Source organism: Chlorocebus sabaeus, chromosome 4 (assembly GCF_047675955.1).
Source record: "Chlorocebus sabaeus isolate Y175 chromosome 4, mChlSab1.0.hap1, whole genome shotgun sequence".
Classification (NCBI taxonomy): Eukaryota; Metazoa; Chordata; class Mammalia; order Primates; family Cercopithecidae; genus Chlorocebus; species Chlorocebus sabaeus.
The window spans coordinates 30,998,078-31,017,165 of NC_132907.1; the positions used below are offsets into that span (position 1 = coordinate 30,998,078).

The 19,088-nt window shown below is 35.0% G+C and overlaps 1 protein-coding gene across 5 annotated transcripts in view; it reads right to left on the minus strand.

Annotated features, from left to right (window-relative positions):
- Window positions 1–19,088, minus strand: part of RNF180 (ring finger protein 180) — a 225,599-nt gene that overhangs the window by 178,911 nt on the left and 27,600 nt on the right. For all 5 annotated transcript variants that reach the window (XR_012092764.1, XM_007973766.3, XM_073014740.1 and 2 more), the window contains exons 2-3: window positions 11,340–11,474; window positions 107–202 (exon numbers count right to left, since the gene is read on the minus strand). Coding sequence is in view for 4 of the 5 variants with exons in the window: in XM_007973766.3 (XP_007971957.2) it covers window positions 107–202; window positions 11,340–11,474 (231 nt within the window). In the remaining variant the exon portion in view is untranslated. The remainder of the gene's footprint in view (window positions 1–106; window positions 203–11,339; window positions 11,475–19,088) is intronic.

Consider the following 19,088-nt stretch of genomic DNA (forward strand, 5'->3'; position numbering starts at 1 on the left):
AAGAGGTTGGCCAAGCAATGCATCTAAGAAAAACAGCTCTAAAAGGAGGACAAAAACATTCTGAAGGTTGTATATTCTTAATTTTACTCAGAAACTAAGAACTTACTTTTTGGATCAGGCAGTTTATCCATTCTGGGAGGGCCTCTATATTCATGTGCCACACATGGCAAATATTTTGAGCATCAATTGAATCATCTGTATCCTGTTAAATAAAAATAAATGATATTACTAATTACCAGTTCAGAATTTATTTCACAGGTTTCATATTTAAGTAAAACTCAAATATACAGTCTATTTTAGTTAGAAAGCAAATATACACTGCCTTCCCTTCCTAACTCCCATAATAAAAAACAAGCCCCAAAAAAAATCTTTTTAAAATTTCTTCAGAGAATAACTACCCGTGATTTAAGACAAAGTCCTTCCATCTCACTGAGGTCATCAAATGAAATTTACAATTTAGCAGTCAGTTACTGAATGAACACATCTAGTGCCTTTTTCTGCATGTGAGACAAAATAGTGTCTTTCATGGCAACTTTCTCCAGCCCCGAATCTCTATTCTATCTGAATTCTACTAACGACAGAATAAAGTTGCCACATTCTCCATCAAGATGTTAGATGAATGTGCAGAAAGATGCAGGAGTAGAATGATGGGATTCAGGACATACTACCCCAAAATAGGCCACCTTGGCATACTGAAAAACAGCAGAGGCAGGAAAGTCTTACTAACCTTTCCCCTGCCCTTTTCCCCTGAAGCAGGTCAATAACCTAGGAGGGATTTTCTGACCTCGCATAAAGTATGTCATAAGACTCTTATGTGAGAGATGCTAAAACTGTCCTTATAAACTTTATAAATTAACCAAGGAAGAACAAGGGGACAAACAAAAATAAGCCAAGCTTGCAGCACATTGAGCATTAATCCCCAGGTCTTCTTGCTCTCTGACCTGCTTCCTCATGGCTATTTGGTGCCTATTGCCCCAAATCCCACAGATCCTAGATTACAGTTTCCCTTAACTGCTCTATAGGTAACAACTTGAACATTATGAAACTCAGTTTCCCTTTGAGATATTCCTCTAGGTCCTGAATACCAATGAAACTATTAACACCAGCTGGACTGAAAAATCCCATTGATGCCAGCTGCTCTGAATGAAGGATACCACCAGAAGCTGACTCACCAAAGAATGTAGTTTCCACATCCTGATGATTTCATCCCTCATTCCCCAACCAATCAGCCACCCCAATTTTCCAGTTCCTCACTCTCCATGGTCTCCTTAAAAATCCCAGCCCAGAACTCCTCAGGGAGATGAAGGATTTGAGGGTCTCTTCCCATCTCCTCACTGGACACCTTGCAATCATGACATTCTCTGCTGCAAATCCTGCTACTCAGTGTATTCATCTGTTACTACACAGTAGGCATATGAAACTGTTAGTCGTATAACAGTGCCATCCCCTACACCAGGATAAAGGTATCTTCAAAACTTCATTTGAAATTGGCCTTCTAAGTAAGTTTACCAATTCATCTAATAAACTGGGTGGGAAGAGGTGTACTTCAGTGCAAGTCTGTATATGGATAAGCATATTACCTTTTGAGAGGTAAATTCTTCAATTTTAGCAAGAGAAGAGAAACTTAAAGTCACATTCTATCTCCACTGTTCAGCAGCAAGCAAACTGCATGAAAACAAACACCCTAGAATGATTTTTTCATAAACCCACAACATAATACAAATATAAACTGATGTTATCAGATTTTCCTCCTCAAAAGAGAAATTCTGGCATCTTCAATCATTGATAATCCTAGGGTTCCAAACTTTAACTATTCTAAGAAATCTGTGGATGCCAATTTCTACAGAGAGTTTGAGAGAGAATGTCAACACTCTGGTAACTTAAAGGTTCTCTTTTGACTAGCACTGAAGAAAAGAGCCTGCATCAAGATCATGAACTCTGTGAAGAGCCACCTTAGAGGAGTATTTTAAAAAATATGGTCCTTAGATCACTAGCATTAGACGTGAGTTGGGTTACTTACTAAAAATTTATACTTGTGGGCCACACCTAAGAGTGTCTCTAAATAAATTCCTACTTATGATTTTCATATTTACTAAAGTTAAGAACCCGGAGACATCATTTTTTAGTGTTCGATTTTGTGTGCTTCTGTCATCTGCCTTTTCTAAGTTCTAATAGCGATATGTTTACAATAACAGTTCAGTCATGACTAGCTTTTCTCTCCAACTCATATATAAAATTTTTAAAGAACATTGGGAAACATATTGGAAGTGACTCAATAAAACTAAACAGTATAGCTTTATCTATTTTGCCCCAGAAACAAAATAAAGGTATGGATAAGTTTTTGAAAAAGTAGAATTAATTTTGCGAAACATCCATATTCATACACGCTAGCTCCTTTCATTAGGAGCTGACAGTTATGAAGATTAGTATAACTCTAATGAATTCTTTAAAACAATCTTATAGAGAATACAAACTGAAATTGGCAAACGAAGTAATCTTTTCATTATCAGATCCAGAATTTTGCTCTGACTTTTCAAGATTATGTCTACATATAGAGGAAGGAAAGAAGGGTGGGAGTGACAGAGGGAGGGAGGAAATTTCTACACTGGTAGAAAGAACAATAGATTATCAATGTCAAAATAGTTAATGGCACTCAACCTATCAATATTTATTCAGTGATTACTAAATACAGTGTTGACCACACAAAGCAAGTAGAGACATACTTATTATGCCAGGGATTGTGTTGCATAAAGGTACTTCTATTATTTGTATTAATGTTTTAATATTTCACTGTTCTACGTCTTATTTTACTATGTACATTTATAAATTTATCATTTTTAAATCACACAGTATTGATCATAACACTAAAAAACCACTACCCACTATAAATTTCGGAAATGCTTTATGAATATTCCTATGAGAATAAACACTGGAGTCACAGTTGTAGGTAGAAGAAAGTTTTTTTTTTTTTTTTTTTTTTTTTTTTTTGAGATAGAGTCTCGCTCTGTTGCCCAATGTACTTATTCTTATTTTCACTAAATAACAAATATTTATATTGTGCTCACTATGCACAGGCACTGTCTTAAGAGTTTTTACTGTCTTACAGAGAACAACACTGAAATAAGAGATCCCAAGCTTCCACATTGCCTCTTATGCCATATAAAATACTATAGTTTTTAGGGCAATAAACTTTCTTACATCTCCAGCCTGTGTATGTTTTAAGGCATGATACTGCTATTCTTCTCTAAGCTTATAAATCTAAAACTGAAACATATCTTATTTTTAAATTAACTAAAATAAATTTATGTAGGGAGAGGTATGTTTAGAAAAAATTCCACAGCTGATTCTGCTTTTGTACACCTCAACCCACCCTCCTTCATTTGAGAAAAAATAATATAAAACAGCATATATTTGTTTCTTTTAAATAGCTCAGATTTAAAGTATACTTTCATCTCCTCACAACCAAAAAAAGAGAAATAGCAATTGATACAGGTAGGAAAGCATAAAAAGCTGGGTTGAATTTATAGCATTGTTTTATTTTCTGAAAACTTTACATATGGACCAGGGTAAACACAGACACCTCAATTATAAATGAAACTGCCAACTACTTTCACCTGTATTTACCATCACAGTTTAAGAAAACATGTATTTTTTATTTGTAATATTTATTTCCAAAATAATTCTACAAGTAAAGAGGATGTACCATTGCTTCTAAGTTTTAAGTCAGTTAATTTTGTAAAAGCACACAAATATATAAATGATAAAACAATTTTTGATGGACATATTTTAAGATGAATGATGAAACTGGAGGCAACCCAATTTAAGGAATTTAAAGCCATCAAAGTATTAGCACAACAAGTTATCTCCTCAGGAAAAATTTGACTGAAAATTAGAACTGTTTCACTAGGATTTAAAAAAAATTACCAGACAGATTTTCTTTATGTCTCAAATTTCCCACACAAAGGAAGGAGGAAGGAAAAGGAGGAGAAAGTAATAGCAATTTCACATAATAATGTCAGAAAAATGTTGACAAAATTATATTTGTAAATGAAATAATTTGTTCAAGCAGCAAAGGGAGCCAATGTATTGTTATTTTAATTTTTTCTTTAAGTGTTGGGAATATTCTCAGTTGCTATAACAGAAAAATATCACTTAATTTTAAAATTACAAATTTGATGCCTTATTTTTTATCATTATGTGATCTTTAATATTTTTAATTAAGTGTAACAAATTACATGCAAAAAGTTGGTAATATTATATAAAATTTTGGAAGATGTTTAACCCTTGGCATTTCCAATGTAAGCAGTAACATTCCCTCAGCTAATTCTTTAAATGCGAACCAACTATATTATTTGACTACCACAGCTAACACCACAGGGAAAAGATTATGTAACGAGGCCGGGCGCGGTGGCTAACGTCTGTAATCCCAGCACTTTGGGAGGCCGAGGTGGGTGGATCACGAGGTCAGGAGATCGAGACCATCCTGGCTAACACAAGTGAAATCCCGTCTCTACTAAAAATACAAAAAAAAATTAGTCAGGCGTGGTGGCGGGCGCCTGTAGTCCCAGCTACTCAGGGAGGCTGAGGCAGGAGAATGGCGTGAACCCCGGAGGTGGAGCTTGCAGTGAGTCGAGATTGTGCCACTGCACTCCAGCCTGGGCGACAGAGCGAGACTCCGTCTCAAAAAAAGATTATGTAATCAAAATGTTATTTCAATTAACATTATTAATTGTCTAAAGTGTCACAAATGTAAAGGAACCAAAATTCTATTGGACTGCCTAGTTTGTCTATTTGTACTTTGAGAAGGTACTTTAAGGGTTAAAAACTTTTTACAACCAAAAGGTCACAATGAATTGAAAACAATGAAAACCTCACTTAAAAAGCAAACAGGCTCCCTGCCTCAATTCTTGGTACCTTTCTAATTCACTCTTCACACTATTACCAAACTAATCTCAAAATTCAAAAGTCATGTTACTTCCTCTCATTAACTTCCCAGCTCCTAGGATAAAGATCAAAATCTTTGACTTCCAAGACCATACATGATTTGAACAGTACCCAACTTTCTACTCTCAGATCTTGCCAAACTTCCTCCTCATCTCTGAACTCCAATCATGGCAATCTCTTTTAGTAAACTGGGGATCCACCATAGGGCCTTTGAACATGCTGGTCCTGAATCTTGGAATGTTCTCCCACCTGTACTGTCCTCACTTATCCATCATATCTCCACACAAGTCACTTCCTCAGAAAAGCCTTACAATTAGGTCCAGCACCCTATCTATATCCTACTCTTATGGCTTCCTATACTTTTCCTTTTTGCCACTGAAACAGCTAATAATTTATATCTATATGTGTAATCAATATTTAATATTTATATAACTGGTTAATATTACAAATATTAAATTATTTCAATATTAAGTTATAAATATCAAACTTTTAGTATGATTAATTATACTATAATTAGAATATATTTATAAATGTTATAATATTAATAGAAAATTAAATGATAAATCCTGAAACCTTCACAAGGACATACCATTTCTCTTCTGCTCATCTTTGAATTTCCAGTTCCTATTACAGGACCTGTGCGGTCTAAGTCTGCTTGGGATGCCATCACAAAATACCAGAGACTGAATAACTTAAACAATAGCAATTTATTTTCTCTCAGTTCTAGACGTTGAAGGTTTGAGATCAGGGTACCAGCATGTTCTGGCTCTGGAGAGGGCTCTCTTTCTCGCTTGCAGGTGGCTGATTACTCACTGTGTCCTCACAGGATCTCTTTCTCTTTTCTTCCTTTTATAGAGCCACACTCCTATTGGATTAGGCCCCATCTTTATGCTCTCATTTAACCGTAATTAACTCCTAAAGACCCTATGTCCGGATACAGTAACACTGCACCTTTAAAACACGCACTTGGAGGGCACACAATTCAGTCCATAGCACAGCATGTGGTAAGACTAGCATGGAACAAATACTGTCACTAAGAAAAGGGAACACAAAGTATTAAAAATGTAGTAAGCAATAAAAATATTTTTCAATATTACAGCCATTGAAGGAAAATTACCACCAGAATAATAAAGCCAGAGAGAAAACAAGCAAATTTTCTAACCAAAAGACATGAGGGAGGAGGTATATACTCCAATAATCAATTCAACATTCATCAGTCCTATTCATGTCAGCCAATCCATTGGCAATGGTGTTATACAGATGAAATACCTCATAGCCTGGTGACAGAGGAAGTCATGACCTAATAATTAAAGTGTTTTATTGTTAAGTGTTTTACTATCCCTCAGCTCCCAATTACCTGAACCCAGTGGAATTTGGTAACTGCCCCTAAAAGTCTCACAACTACAATGAATGTTGACCAATGATTTCTTTTAAAACCAATGGACACTTTTAACTCTCACTTAGGGTCTTTACATACGGATATACAGTTAGTATGCTAACTCTGCACAAATCCAGGGCAAACCTTTCACAAACTAGCTCCCCCTAGAATTGTGCAGTATACAGTCTGCACACTGAAGGCAATGTCTGATCTTTTAGATCTCATTTAACATTTAACATGAATAATCAACACTTTTTTTTCTAGAAAATGTTTGTCCCTTGACTTCCATAATATTGTATCCTAATTTTCAGTTCTATTTTTTCACTCTTTTTTTCTCCTTTGTGAGAGCTTCTCTTTTTCTGTCTATCCTATAAATGTTCCTATATGATAGGAACTACTAATCTCTCACTCCATTCATACACTGCATGGTAATCTCATCTACTCTCACAGCTTTACCTAAAATTTACATGCTGATGATCCACAGTTTTAGTTCAGATCTCTCTTCTGAATCCCATATCCACATAACCCAGCAGCTTCCTAAAATATTTGAATATTCTACAGGCCATATAAACCTCACATGTCCAAAACCAACAAAACTAACTAAAAATAAGGACGTCACTCCCTAACACAGATTGCACAAATGGAGACCATTTCTGTTATTTTATTTCTACATCTTTAGGGTCTTTATTGTTGTTACTTTGTTTTTGTTTTTTGCCCACATTTCATCTATCTCAGGCCTGAAGGCAAGGTTGAAGTCCCCTTTTCTCCTTGTGGGCACTGTAGATCGTCTGGAAACTCCATTCTAAATTCCCTTTCTCATGTCTTACTGCATGCCAGTGGCTAGATAACTAAAGCTCAAATGTCCCAGTTTCCCTTACAGTTCAAATTCCATACCAACCTAACTTTGACACATCTGATACATCCGCTCAACATTACAAAAAATTTCCTGTCAATGGTCAGGGATAAATAAGTGTGGTCCCGGAGTCAACAGCTATTGATGTTGTTTCCCCAGTTTCCTTATCCTCTATGTTGTTCTGAGAGCCATTTCATGTCTGCATGTGGAATACAGGAGATAAAGCCATGGGCTCCCTTGGGATGGAAAGAACCTACAGAGAAACTTCCTACATAAAGCTGGTTATAACCTCAGTATGAGGGTAAACAAGAAACCTGTTTCTCAGAAGGGCACACAAGGAAACTTGCCTATCTCAACTTTGATATTCAGTAGAAGGAGAGGAAAAAACACCTTCCCCTCACAATAGAGATTTTCTTAAACAGTACAACACACAAAGGACAGAACTAATACACTCATAAATTATGAATTTCTGTTCAACAAAGACACCACAAGAATGAAATATAAGTTACATAAACTGGAAAAACTAGTTTCAACACAATAACCAAAAAGAGATTAGTATTTAGAACACAGAATCTCCAAATATCAAAAACAAAACATCCTAATAGAAAAACAGGCAAGAAAAGAAGACATTTTGCAGAAAATACACTTGACCTCTGAGAATGAGATGTTAAATGTTGGTGAAGACGTAAAATCACAACAATGCTGAACCATTGCTGGTGAGACTGTCATTTGAAAACAGCACTGTCCAGTAAAGTTGAACATGCACATACCCTATGATGCTGGAACTCCATTTAGAGTAATACTCATGCCCATGTGTGCAAAGATATGCATAAGAAAGTTCACAGCAGCACTGATTATAAGAGCAAGACAAATAGATGTAAGTCAAATGACTATCAACAAAATGAATTATGAAGTTTGAGATATATTAATATACTGGAATACTATACTGGAATACTATACAGAAGTGGAAATGAACTAAATCTACACTCGACATGGTAATACTGAGTAAAAACAGCAATTCCCAGAATAATCATAGTGTAATTTCATTTACAGAAAATTCAGAAACAAAACACTTATTACATATATGGCTTATTTTTAACTGTATAGTTACTTTAATAGGTGATAAATTTAGCAACCTTTCAGCACAGTACTGATAAAATTACTTTGGGGTTCTAATAATTTGTTTTGTGGTTTCCTTTAAAGGATCCTTTCATTTTCATTTTTAATATTTTGATAATATATACAGATTTATAAAATATAAAATATGTTTAAAGGGAACTTAAAGAAAATGCCAATATGCCCACTACCAAGATTAAGAAATTTAACATTAACATTACTTTAGAAGCACCTCAGAGTCACTGCTTCATACTACTCCTTCTGCTAAGACTTAACCATGATATTGAATTATTTCTTCATTTTAAAATAATTTGTATTTTATATAAATATAGTATATAATTTTTACATATTTTTAAATTACATATGCAATTTTATATAAATGAATGTATTTTTATTTTATAAGGTATTTTCCATGGTTTACATATTTTATTATGTTTATACATTTTATTTTACATATAAATCTACAGAGACAGAAATAAGATTGGTAAGCTGCCTGGGGATGGGAGCAGGACAAAGAGGCCTGAGGAAACTTTATGGGGTAATGAAAACAGCTCAAAATTGTAATATAGTGGTGGTTGCACAACTAAAAATCATTAAGTTATTATCTAACAATGGGTGAATTTTATGGTCTACAAAGTATACTTTAAAATCTGTAAGAAACAAACATATATATGTTCACATATTACCTTTTCTGCGAAGTCTTCTGTGACCAGCCCAGGCAGAATTTTGTTTGCATTCCTCTTTTAGAGTACTCCTCAAATCAGGCTATACTGGTTGGCCTATTTTCAACAAGACTTTAGAGATCCTAAGGACCAGAGTATATTTTTTCAACTCTGTACCACTCTTCCACTATCCATCCCAATACATCCTACAGCAGTGCTTGAACTGTTCTTGCTCATTAAATATGTTTTAATGAATGAATAAGTGGGAGTTGTCCAGCTAAATAAAAGGATCAGCCACTCTAGTGAGAAGTGACATTGTATGCTATCCTGAAGGAAGAGCAAACGCAGCAAAGAGAGTGTGGAGGTTATGAGCACAGGCTCTGGAGCCTCACTGCCCAGTCCAATTGCAGCTGCACTTCTTAGTAGCAGTGTGAACCTGGGCAAATTACCTAATCTTCTGTGCCTCAGTTTCCTTATCTAGCAAATGGAGATGATAGGTTATCTTCCTTAAAGAGTTACCGTAAGGAATGAAAAATATTTAAAAAGCATTTAAAACAGTTCATAACCAGCAAGTACATAAAAAAGTACTCTACATCATTAGTCACCAAGGAAATGAAAATTAAAGCTATAATGATATATACCACTATACATCTATCAGAATGGCTAAAATTATAAAGACAGAAAATATTAAGTATTGGCAAAGATGTAACTGGAATTCTCATATGTTGCCACCAGAAGTGAACATAAACTTTGAAAAACTACTAATAATTTCTTAAGAAATTAAACTATATCTACCCCCGTGACCCCAAAAATCTATTCCTATGCATATATTAAAAAGAAACAATAAAACATGATCACAAAAATTATAAAAATTTTGATAGCAGTTTTATTCATAACTTAAAACCGGAATGAATGCCAACGTCCTTGGGCAGAAAAAAATTGATAAACTGTGGTATATTCATAAGTGGCACAAGGCTCAGGAGAAAAAAGGAACACATTACTGACACATGCAAAACATAAATCTCTAAAACACTATGCTGACAAAAATAAGTCCAGCACAAAAGAGTGCATGCTGTATTATTCCATTTGAAGGAATGTAAAGAACAAGCAAACCTAGACTATGGTGAAAGACGTCAGTGAGGAGACCACTGCCTGCAGAAGGGCAGGACAAAAATTCCTCAGGTGATGCAAATGCATATCTTGATCTGATTCATGGCAGGGCTGATAAAACTTATCAAGTTGTACATTTAATTTTTGTATTACATATAAGTTATATCCACCAAAATACTCTTAGCATAAAAAGTTTTGTATTTTTTCCCAATTAAAATGTTATTTCAAGTCATTAAAAAGTATTTGGTTCGAGACCAGCCTGACCAACATGGTGAAACCCCATCTCTACTAAAAAATACAAAAATTAGCCAGGCATGGTGGCAGGAGCCTATAATCCCAGCTACTTGGGAGGCTGAGGCAGGAGAATCACTTGAACCTGGGAGGTGGAGGTTGCAGTGAGCAAAGATCACGCCATTGCACTCCAGCCTGGGCGACAGAGCAAGACTCCATCTCAAAAAAATAAGTATTCGGCATGTAGTAAGTATCCAATCAAAGTTATCTACTATTATCAGTTTAGACTGGCTAATTTGTTAAAGTAGAAGGGAAACCATCATTAACAAATATAACTGAGGTAAAACAACGAAACAAACAAAAACCAAAAGCTGAGTATGTCTCTCAAAGAAGCAGAAGAAAACAATGACAGGTGATTATAGTCACTCTCTCTGTTAAATTCAGAATTCCCTCCAAACTCCATTAATTAATTACTTTCTAGTTCATGCCTCTTTGATACTACTCTTAAGTGAAGGAATTTTTATTTTTGTTGTTTAAAAACACTCATTTTTTACCAGGATGAACAAACATACACTTGAATATTATTCAGGTTTTCCTATGGGTTACTTTTATATTATACATGAACTTTCTCTTCTAGGCCCACAGTGAATACAAAAAAAAAAAAACCTATACAACAAGTTTCCAATTCTTACTAGGAATCTGAATTTAATTGTGCAGTGATTACTGAGGCTCACTCATAGTGGTAATAAAAACATTGACTATTATCTTCAGCTTATGCCTGTAACATTGCACTTAAAACACTGATGTCATATTAACATTAGTAATTAAAGGCAAAATTAATTTTAACTGTGGAAGGGGGATGCTTTTTGAATACCACTTTAGAATGTTTTCAGTGGGTCAGGTGAAATAAGGTAAGAGTCAAAGAGTCATGACAAAGAACTATAAATATTCTTAATAAGGTAGAGAAGAATAAGTATGCATGTGTGTGGATATGCTCACAGCACTCCTCTACCAGGAAACAAAGACTGAAGTTGCCAATACTCACCTTAATCACTTGATTCTCAAGACACTCCATAAAACAACCAGAGCTTGCTATACATTTTCTACATTTCCAACAACGAAGAATACTTGTTTCCTCTTGACTATGATTTTTAGTTATCAATTCTTTGCTTCTTTTCATCTGTAGAAACAATAATGCATTTTTAGACTGTTAAACTGTCAGATAAACTGGACTTTCTAAATCCTTAGCACAGCATTAGCTACAAGTGGAGCATAAAGCAGTGAATTATCATTTATTAAGGTACCTATTAAGGTACCTACTAGTTATCAGGTCTTAGGTTTGGGGTACTCTATATATTACATCTGAGTTTGAAAATTCCAATTAATTATGATGATACATTATGTTAGTGACTACCAGGTTATTTTCTTTGTGCAAAAAGTTTTATATCTACTGCTTTTCACTTGACTCTCACTAAAAGTGGTAAACACAATCTGTAGAGTCAATTCAATAAGTTACTGCAGGAGTTTTTTTGTTTGTTTGTTTTTAGACAGGGTCTCACTCTTGTAACCCAGGCTGTGGTACCATGGCACAATCATAGCTCACTATAGCCTCGAACTCCTGGGCTCAAGCAATTCTCTTGCCTCAGTCTCCTGAGTACCAGGGACTACAGGAGTACACCACCACGCTTGGCTAATTTTTCTTTCTTTTTTTTTTTTTTTACTTTCTGTAGAGACAGGGTCTTGCTTGATAGCACAGGCTAGTATCAAATTCCTGGCTTTCCAAGCAATCCCCCTGCCTCAGCCTCCTAAAGTCCTGAGATTACAGGCGTGAACCACTGCATCTGGCCTATAGCGGTTTTAAAAAGTCATGACAAAGAACTAAATATTCTTATAAGCAGGATGTTTTGAATAGTCATACCATTAAATTTTAAAAATAAGATTTACCGTGTTGTTAATTCTGTGAAAGTTGGAAGTGTCTACTTTAAATTGATAGCAAAAATCCTTTATCCTGAAAGCAATAGTCTCCATTATATTGTACTTATTGGTACAGTTAACTATATACTACCTCTGGTATATAATCAAGCAAGACTCAGAGAACAGCCCCACCAATTTTGCAATCTATTTTTGCACCTGAGACTTTATGTCACTACTTTGATTTAAACCAATCTGGGATAATAGTTTCACACTAATATCTAACAATTCCAAAATAGGTACAGGGTGTTAAATAACTTATCTGGTAATTATCCATTATAAAGAAAGGCAATATTAATTTATCAGGCTACCCACATGGGCCTGCCTAGTTCCCTGGCCATATTTCATTTGTTCATTCATTTCTCATTCATCCAACACTTACCGAAAGCTACCTATGTGCCAGACAATGAGTCAAACTCTGGGAACATGAAAATGAGTAAAACTTACTTTCCGTCTCAGAGGTGCTCACTATGCTACAGATCAGCAGTTTTTCAACTGTAGCACATAGAATCGCTTGGGAAGCTTTAAAAAAACAGTGATGCCTAGGTCCCACTCCTAGAAATTTTTACTGATTCTGAGATGGGGATGGAGGTAGAAATGGACATTTAAAAAAAAAAAAATCCCCAAGGGAATCTATAGTATGGTCAGGGTGAACACAGACGTGTATACAATTAACAATGAAGTAAAATGCAACTATAAGAGAGGGAACATGGACAGACAGTAATCAACTTTAAAAGTAGGACTTAAGGAACTCTGGCTGCGAGGGCAAAGCAAGCCCCTCTAGTTCAGACCTTCAAGTAGATAAGCTGCAGTTTTGTCTCTACTGACCCATCTTCAGAATGCATCTTAGCCCAGTTGACCACTCCATTTTAACTGCAACCTCAATGATCACCAAAAATCATTTAATTTGGCCAGGCATGGTGGCTCACGCCCGTAATCCCAGCACTTTGGGAGACCGAGGTAGGTGGATCATCTGAGGTCAGGAGTTCGAGACCAGCCTGGCCAACATGGTGAAACTCCGTCTCTACTAAAAATACAAAAAATTAGCCGTGTGTGGTGGCACATGCCTTGTAGTCCCAGCTACTCAGGAGGCTGAGGCAGGAGAATTGCTTGAACCCAGGAGACAGAGGTTGCAGTGAGCCGAGATCGTGCCACTGCCCTCCAGCCTGGGCAACAAGAGTGAAACTCTCTCAAAAAAAAAAAAAAAAAAAAAAAAAATTTGCTTAATTTGCAAATGTCCTGCCCTCCTCTTTCTTCATTGTTGAAGCACTAACACATTTAACTTTTTTAGTATTCTTCTTTCCTCTCTATATCCTTCTTAGCCTCTTTTATCTTCATCTCCCTTTTAACCAGTGGTCCACAGCCAGGATAGGGACTGTAGGGAGGAGTCATATCAAAATCAAGTATGGAGAAACTCCACATCTGCCTGTGTCCTCCAACCCTGAGATACCTGCCCTCTTCTCCCTGAAATTTTTCCATGCCTTCTTGCGGTACAACTATGTAGTAGAAAAAAAGCCTGTAGGAGATTATTGTAAATCTTCATTTAAACACTGAAAACTATACTCACTCTGTGCGATAATTCTTCTGTATCAATGATTTTTATATCCATAGATCTGTTTTGGTCTTGTTCCAAAGCTCTAATCCAGTATTTTCAATTTCCAAATGCCAATGCACATCTCTCTATGAATCTCCTTCAGGGCCTTTGTACTGGCTGTTCACTCTTCATAGATCTGAGCTATTCTACACAGTAGCTACTAGTCAGACATGCTTATTGAGTGCTTGAAATGTGACTTATCTAAATTGAGACCTTCAGATTTTGAAGTGTTGGTAGAAAAAAAGAACGTAAAATATCTCAATATTTTTAAGTACATGTTGAAATAATACTTCTAATATACCAAGTTAAGGAAAATGTATTATAAAATTAATTTAACTTGTTTCTTTGTACTTGTTTGTGTGGCTTTATAGATAAGGTTTGCATTGTATTTCTACTGGATAACATTTGTCTAGACCTCCTCACCTCTCCTGGGTCTCTGCATGGTTGGCTCCTTTCTCATCATTTAGATCTCGGTTCAATGTCATCTCCTCAAATATATAGAATAAGGAACCCCTTGAATTTACTTAAATACAAGTCAGTGGGCCACAATCTAAGAGATTCTAATTCAGGGTTTCTAGGATATAAATCTTCGCATAAAGTTCAAATTTATCACTTATAACACTGCCAAATATCCATGTCTGAATATACAGTTTGCCAATCATTCAAGTAAAACATAATGTGCCACGAAAAGGTACCTAGTTCAACTCTCAACCAAAACAACTGAACATGGGTTTTTCCTCAAGACCATCATCGGCCATCAGTAGACTGCAGAAGTGCTCTATGGGTTCTTCTCATTTTTTCCCACAAAGAACATTTAAAAGATGTACTTAAAAGTAAAGATTTAATAAAATATTATTTACTGCTTCAATAAACAGGTTTTTTGCATCTGTATGGTGGTAAAGAATAAAATGACTTCTAGTACAGATTGTCACCATTGCCTTGATTTTGCTAAGGGAGCTGCAGTTTTACCCACTATTGCCTTTGTATTATTTGTGCAAATGTCAAAACAGTGAAAAAGGCAAACGACATCTTAATATTACCAAGAAAACAGTTTTGACCAGATTCTTTGAAAAGGTCTCACAGACACCAGGGGCATGAACCACATTTAGAAAAATGCTACTTTATGCAAAACAGCTGTCTCAAAAATGTTGTTTTTGAAAATCTTACTTCTCAATAACATTCTTCAAAATATTTAGGAATGATAGATGAGTCCCTATGGAGAAACACATTTATAACAGATTAAGTTGAAATTTTTTATAATATCAAGTACTGGAATGATAATCTCCATAACAAAGTTGCATTTATTTGTCTATCCTTTGCTATTTGCTACACTTTATGGTAAAATACCAGCATTTGGCACAGTAATAATTCCACATTCCTGGGTCTTTAGTCTTTGCTGAACTTTTTATTTGTTATTCGTAAATTTAAACTTGAGATGAAGTGGACAAAATTATAAATTAAAATTAACCTAAAGTTAGAAAATACGAATAAAACAAAACAATTTTTAATATTGAAACAGAACTCAGATATCTTCTCCAAAGCAAGTTGGAAGGGGGATATAAGCATAAATGCTGTAACTGCCAAATTTTACCAATCTTTTATGAAATAATCTTTATAACCTATAAACTGTAGTCCAGAAAACAGAAAAAACAGCTCCTCCAAATAATTCTATAAGAGTAATATAACTTTGACATATTAATTAGACAAGGAAATATAAAACTAGACAAGGTGAGTATGAGAAAAAAATAAACCAATCTATTTACAAACATAGATGCTAAAATTCTAAATAAAATATTAGCCAACAGAATCCATCAATGAATTAAAATAATAATACATTTTGACCAAGTAAGATTTCAGGAATTCAAGAATGGTCAAAATTGGGTGAAAAACTATTCAATATACTGAAACGGAAAATTAAAAGAAAAACATGCTCATCTTAAAAACTGCAAAAAATAACTCTTGGTGAAATTCAACATTTAGTCAGAAATGAAAAACAAAACCAAAAACCACCACCCTAGCAACAGAAGGAAACTTCCTTAACCTGAGAGAAAGGGAATTTATCAAAAACATTAGCAATTATATATTACTTGATGGTGAAACTTTAAAATCATTCCATTAAAATCAGGGAGAATACAATGACGCTCACTATTTTTCCTATTATCCAAATTTGTAGCACAACTCCTAGCTAATGCTAGTAAATAAGAGATATAGCATCAGAAAGCGTTAAACAGTGAGGGGGAAAAAAAAACAAAAAAACTAAGTTCCTGTTAATATATGACTTCATTTTTTTGGTTTTTAGGTTACAGATGTTTCCATCTTGTTAGAAATACAGCAGGCCCTTGAATAACATTGTTTTATTCAATATCACCTAGTTATAAAATTGATGAGGAAAGGAAAGTCAATTTCCATTGTAACATTGATGAGAAAAATAATCAACTCCTGACCAGAGCCACTGTCTGTGTGGAGTTTGCATACTCTCCCCATATCTGTGCAGGTTTTCTGTGGGCACTGCAGTTTCCTCCCATGTCCCAAAGATGTACATATTAGATTAACTGGCATGTCTTAATGGTGCCAATCTGAGACAGTGTGAGTGCATCCTGTGATGGAATGGTGCCCTGTCCAGGGCTGGTTCCCACCTTGCACCCTGAGCTGACAGATTAGGTTTCTGCCAGTTGCAACTAGAATAACTGGGTGAATATTGATCTTATTTTCTTAAATGTCTTGATTTCTTAAATGTCTGTATAGCTTACATTTACTTTAATACTTAATATTAGAAGTGTTTTGGTCTTTACTTAAAAGTTTGATGATGTTTTTGTGACCAGAAATATGCCATAGGAAATTAACTCTTATTTACATCAATTAGCCAATGGTAAAATTGGTTTCATTATACTAAATTCCAATAAAAGTTGTAGTTTCCAAGAACTTATCAATGACATTTGTGACAATGACATCAATGACATTAAGTGAGGACTTACTGCACATAAATAACAACAGTTAGCAAGTTTGTTCCCTGATGCTGAGGAACTGGAGAGAACACATGTATGAATAAACAAAACTTACATTACACACACACACACAACACCCCTTAGATATGGTATTTCTTTATTTCCTAACTACACAGGTGGTTAATAACTATCTACTTACTAAAATGATTTTCACTACATCACTTTCATATACTTGGTATATAAAACTTTTCCTATATTAGTAAATATGCTTGGTTTAAACATGTTTAAATTCAACTTTTGGACTTACATGAAATAACTCTCAGTATTACTAATCAGTCAGAAGACACTCTACACCCAATATGTACATTTCTCACTAGAATAACTGGTGAGGATAAGATCATGGAAAATATTTTCCTATATAGTTTTCCTTATTTGAAGGAGAAACTGTACTACTCAAAAAAAAAAAAAAAAACCTCCTGGGATACAACGTTAAATTTATAAATAAGTCAACATAATACCTGATAAGCTTCTGTGATACTAGAAATACACTAATTTCTAACATACTATTAGCTTTCCTACTCTGGGTACTGCTATTTTACATACATAAATACATGTTCAGTTTGTGAAAAGTCATTTGCTGTATACTTGTGATCTGTTCATTTTTCTATATGTATATTTCAATATGAAAATTTCTTTTAAAACTTGTAACTTTAAAGTGTGTCTCTCTTCCTTTCCCTCTTTTCCTCTCATCAATATAACCTTATGCTTGCCTCTGTTTGATAACAGTAGGTAAAGAATGCCCAATATGGGGCAGTGTCTACAGTGACAACTCTTATTATTGGGCCCTGGTTAAAAGGTCAAGGTTTTAGGGTAGGTAAAAGTCAAGTCCTTGCAATGAGACAAGAAATCACAGACGTGTTTTCACACCATTGCCCATATGGGGATTACTTATCTATTACCAAGGAAAAACTGGAGAACAAGAAAGTGTGGAAATGAATCCAGGCTGATCTTTCATTATTAAAGTGATATACAACACAGATAAATTTATATGTGGATAAATAGTACCAGCCCTTGTCACTACCAAAGAACTGGTTAAATGCTAAAGAAGACTTTCACAATCCAAATCCTAAGCAACTGGGAATGGGCCAAGATAGAAAGATCTAATGTAAAGCTGAGAATCTCTCAAAACAGGTAACTTTGTGATTTGCTATCCTTTATATTGACTGATGTTAATTCTTTTTTAAAAAAAGCTTTATTAAGATATAAGTGGTATACAAAAATTGCATATATTTAATATACACATTTTGATGAGTTTAGACATATGTATATGCCCAAGATTCTACCATGACAATCAAGGTACTAGATATATCCATCACTTCCAAAAATTTCCTTGTCCTTTGTACAGTTTGGTTTTGGTTAAGAACACTTAAAATGAAATCTATCCTCAAAATATTTAAAGTATATAATACTGTATTGTTAACTATAGGTAATATATTGCATATCAGATCTGTAGAACTTATTCATCTTACATAACTAAAACTTTATATCCATTAAGCAACAGCTACTGATTTCCTTTCCCCATCCCGACCATCACAATTCTATTCCCTACATCTATGAGTTTGGCTATTTTAGATAACCTCATATAAGTAAAATAATGTATTTGCCATTACGTGACTGCCTCGTTTCACTTAGCATAATGTTCTCTAGGTTCATCCATGTTGTCACAAATGGTAGGATTTCCTTCTTTTTCGATGCTGAATGTTTCACGGTATATATATATATATGCCACACTTCCTGCAAGCATACATCTGTCAGTGGGCACCTGGATTTTTCTCTCCTTATTTTAGCTACTCTGAATAATCCTGAAATGAACATGAGGATGCAGTTATCTCTTTGAGATTATTTCAATTATTCTGTAAATACATAAGACATAAGATTGCTGGATTATGTGGTAGTTCTATTTTTAATTTTCTGAAGACCTCCATACTGTTTTTTGTTTGTTTGTTTTCTGAGATGGAGTCTCACTCTGCTGCCCAGGCTGGAGTGCACACAGCAACCTCCGCCTTCTGGGTTCAAGCGATTCTCCTGCCTCAGCCTCCTGAGTAGCTGGGATTACAGGCTTGCGCCACCATGCCTGGCTAATTTTTGTATTTGTACTAGAGAAGGGGTTTCACTGTGTTAGTCAGGCTGGTCTCGAACTCCTGACCTCATGATCTGCCAGCCTCGGCCTCCCAAAGTGCTGGGATTACAGGCATGACCCACTGTGCCTGGCCACTCCATACTG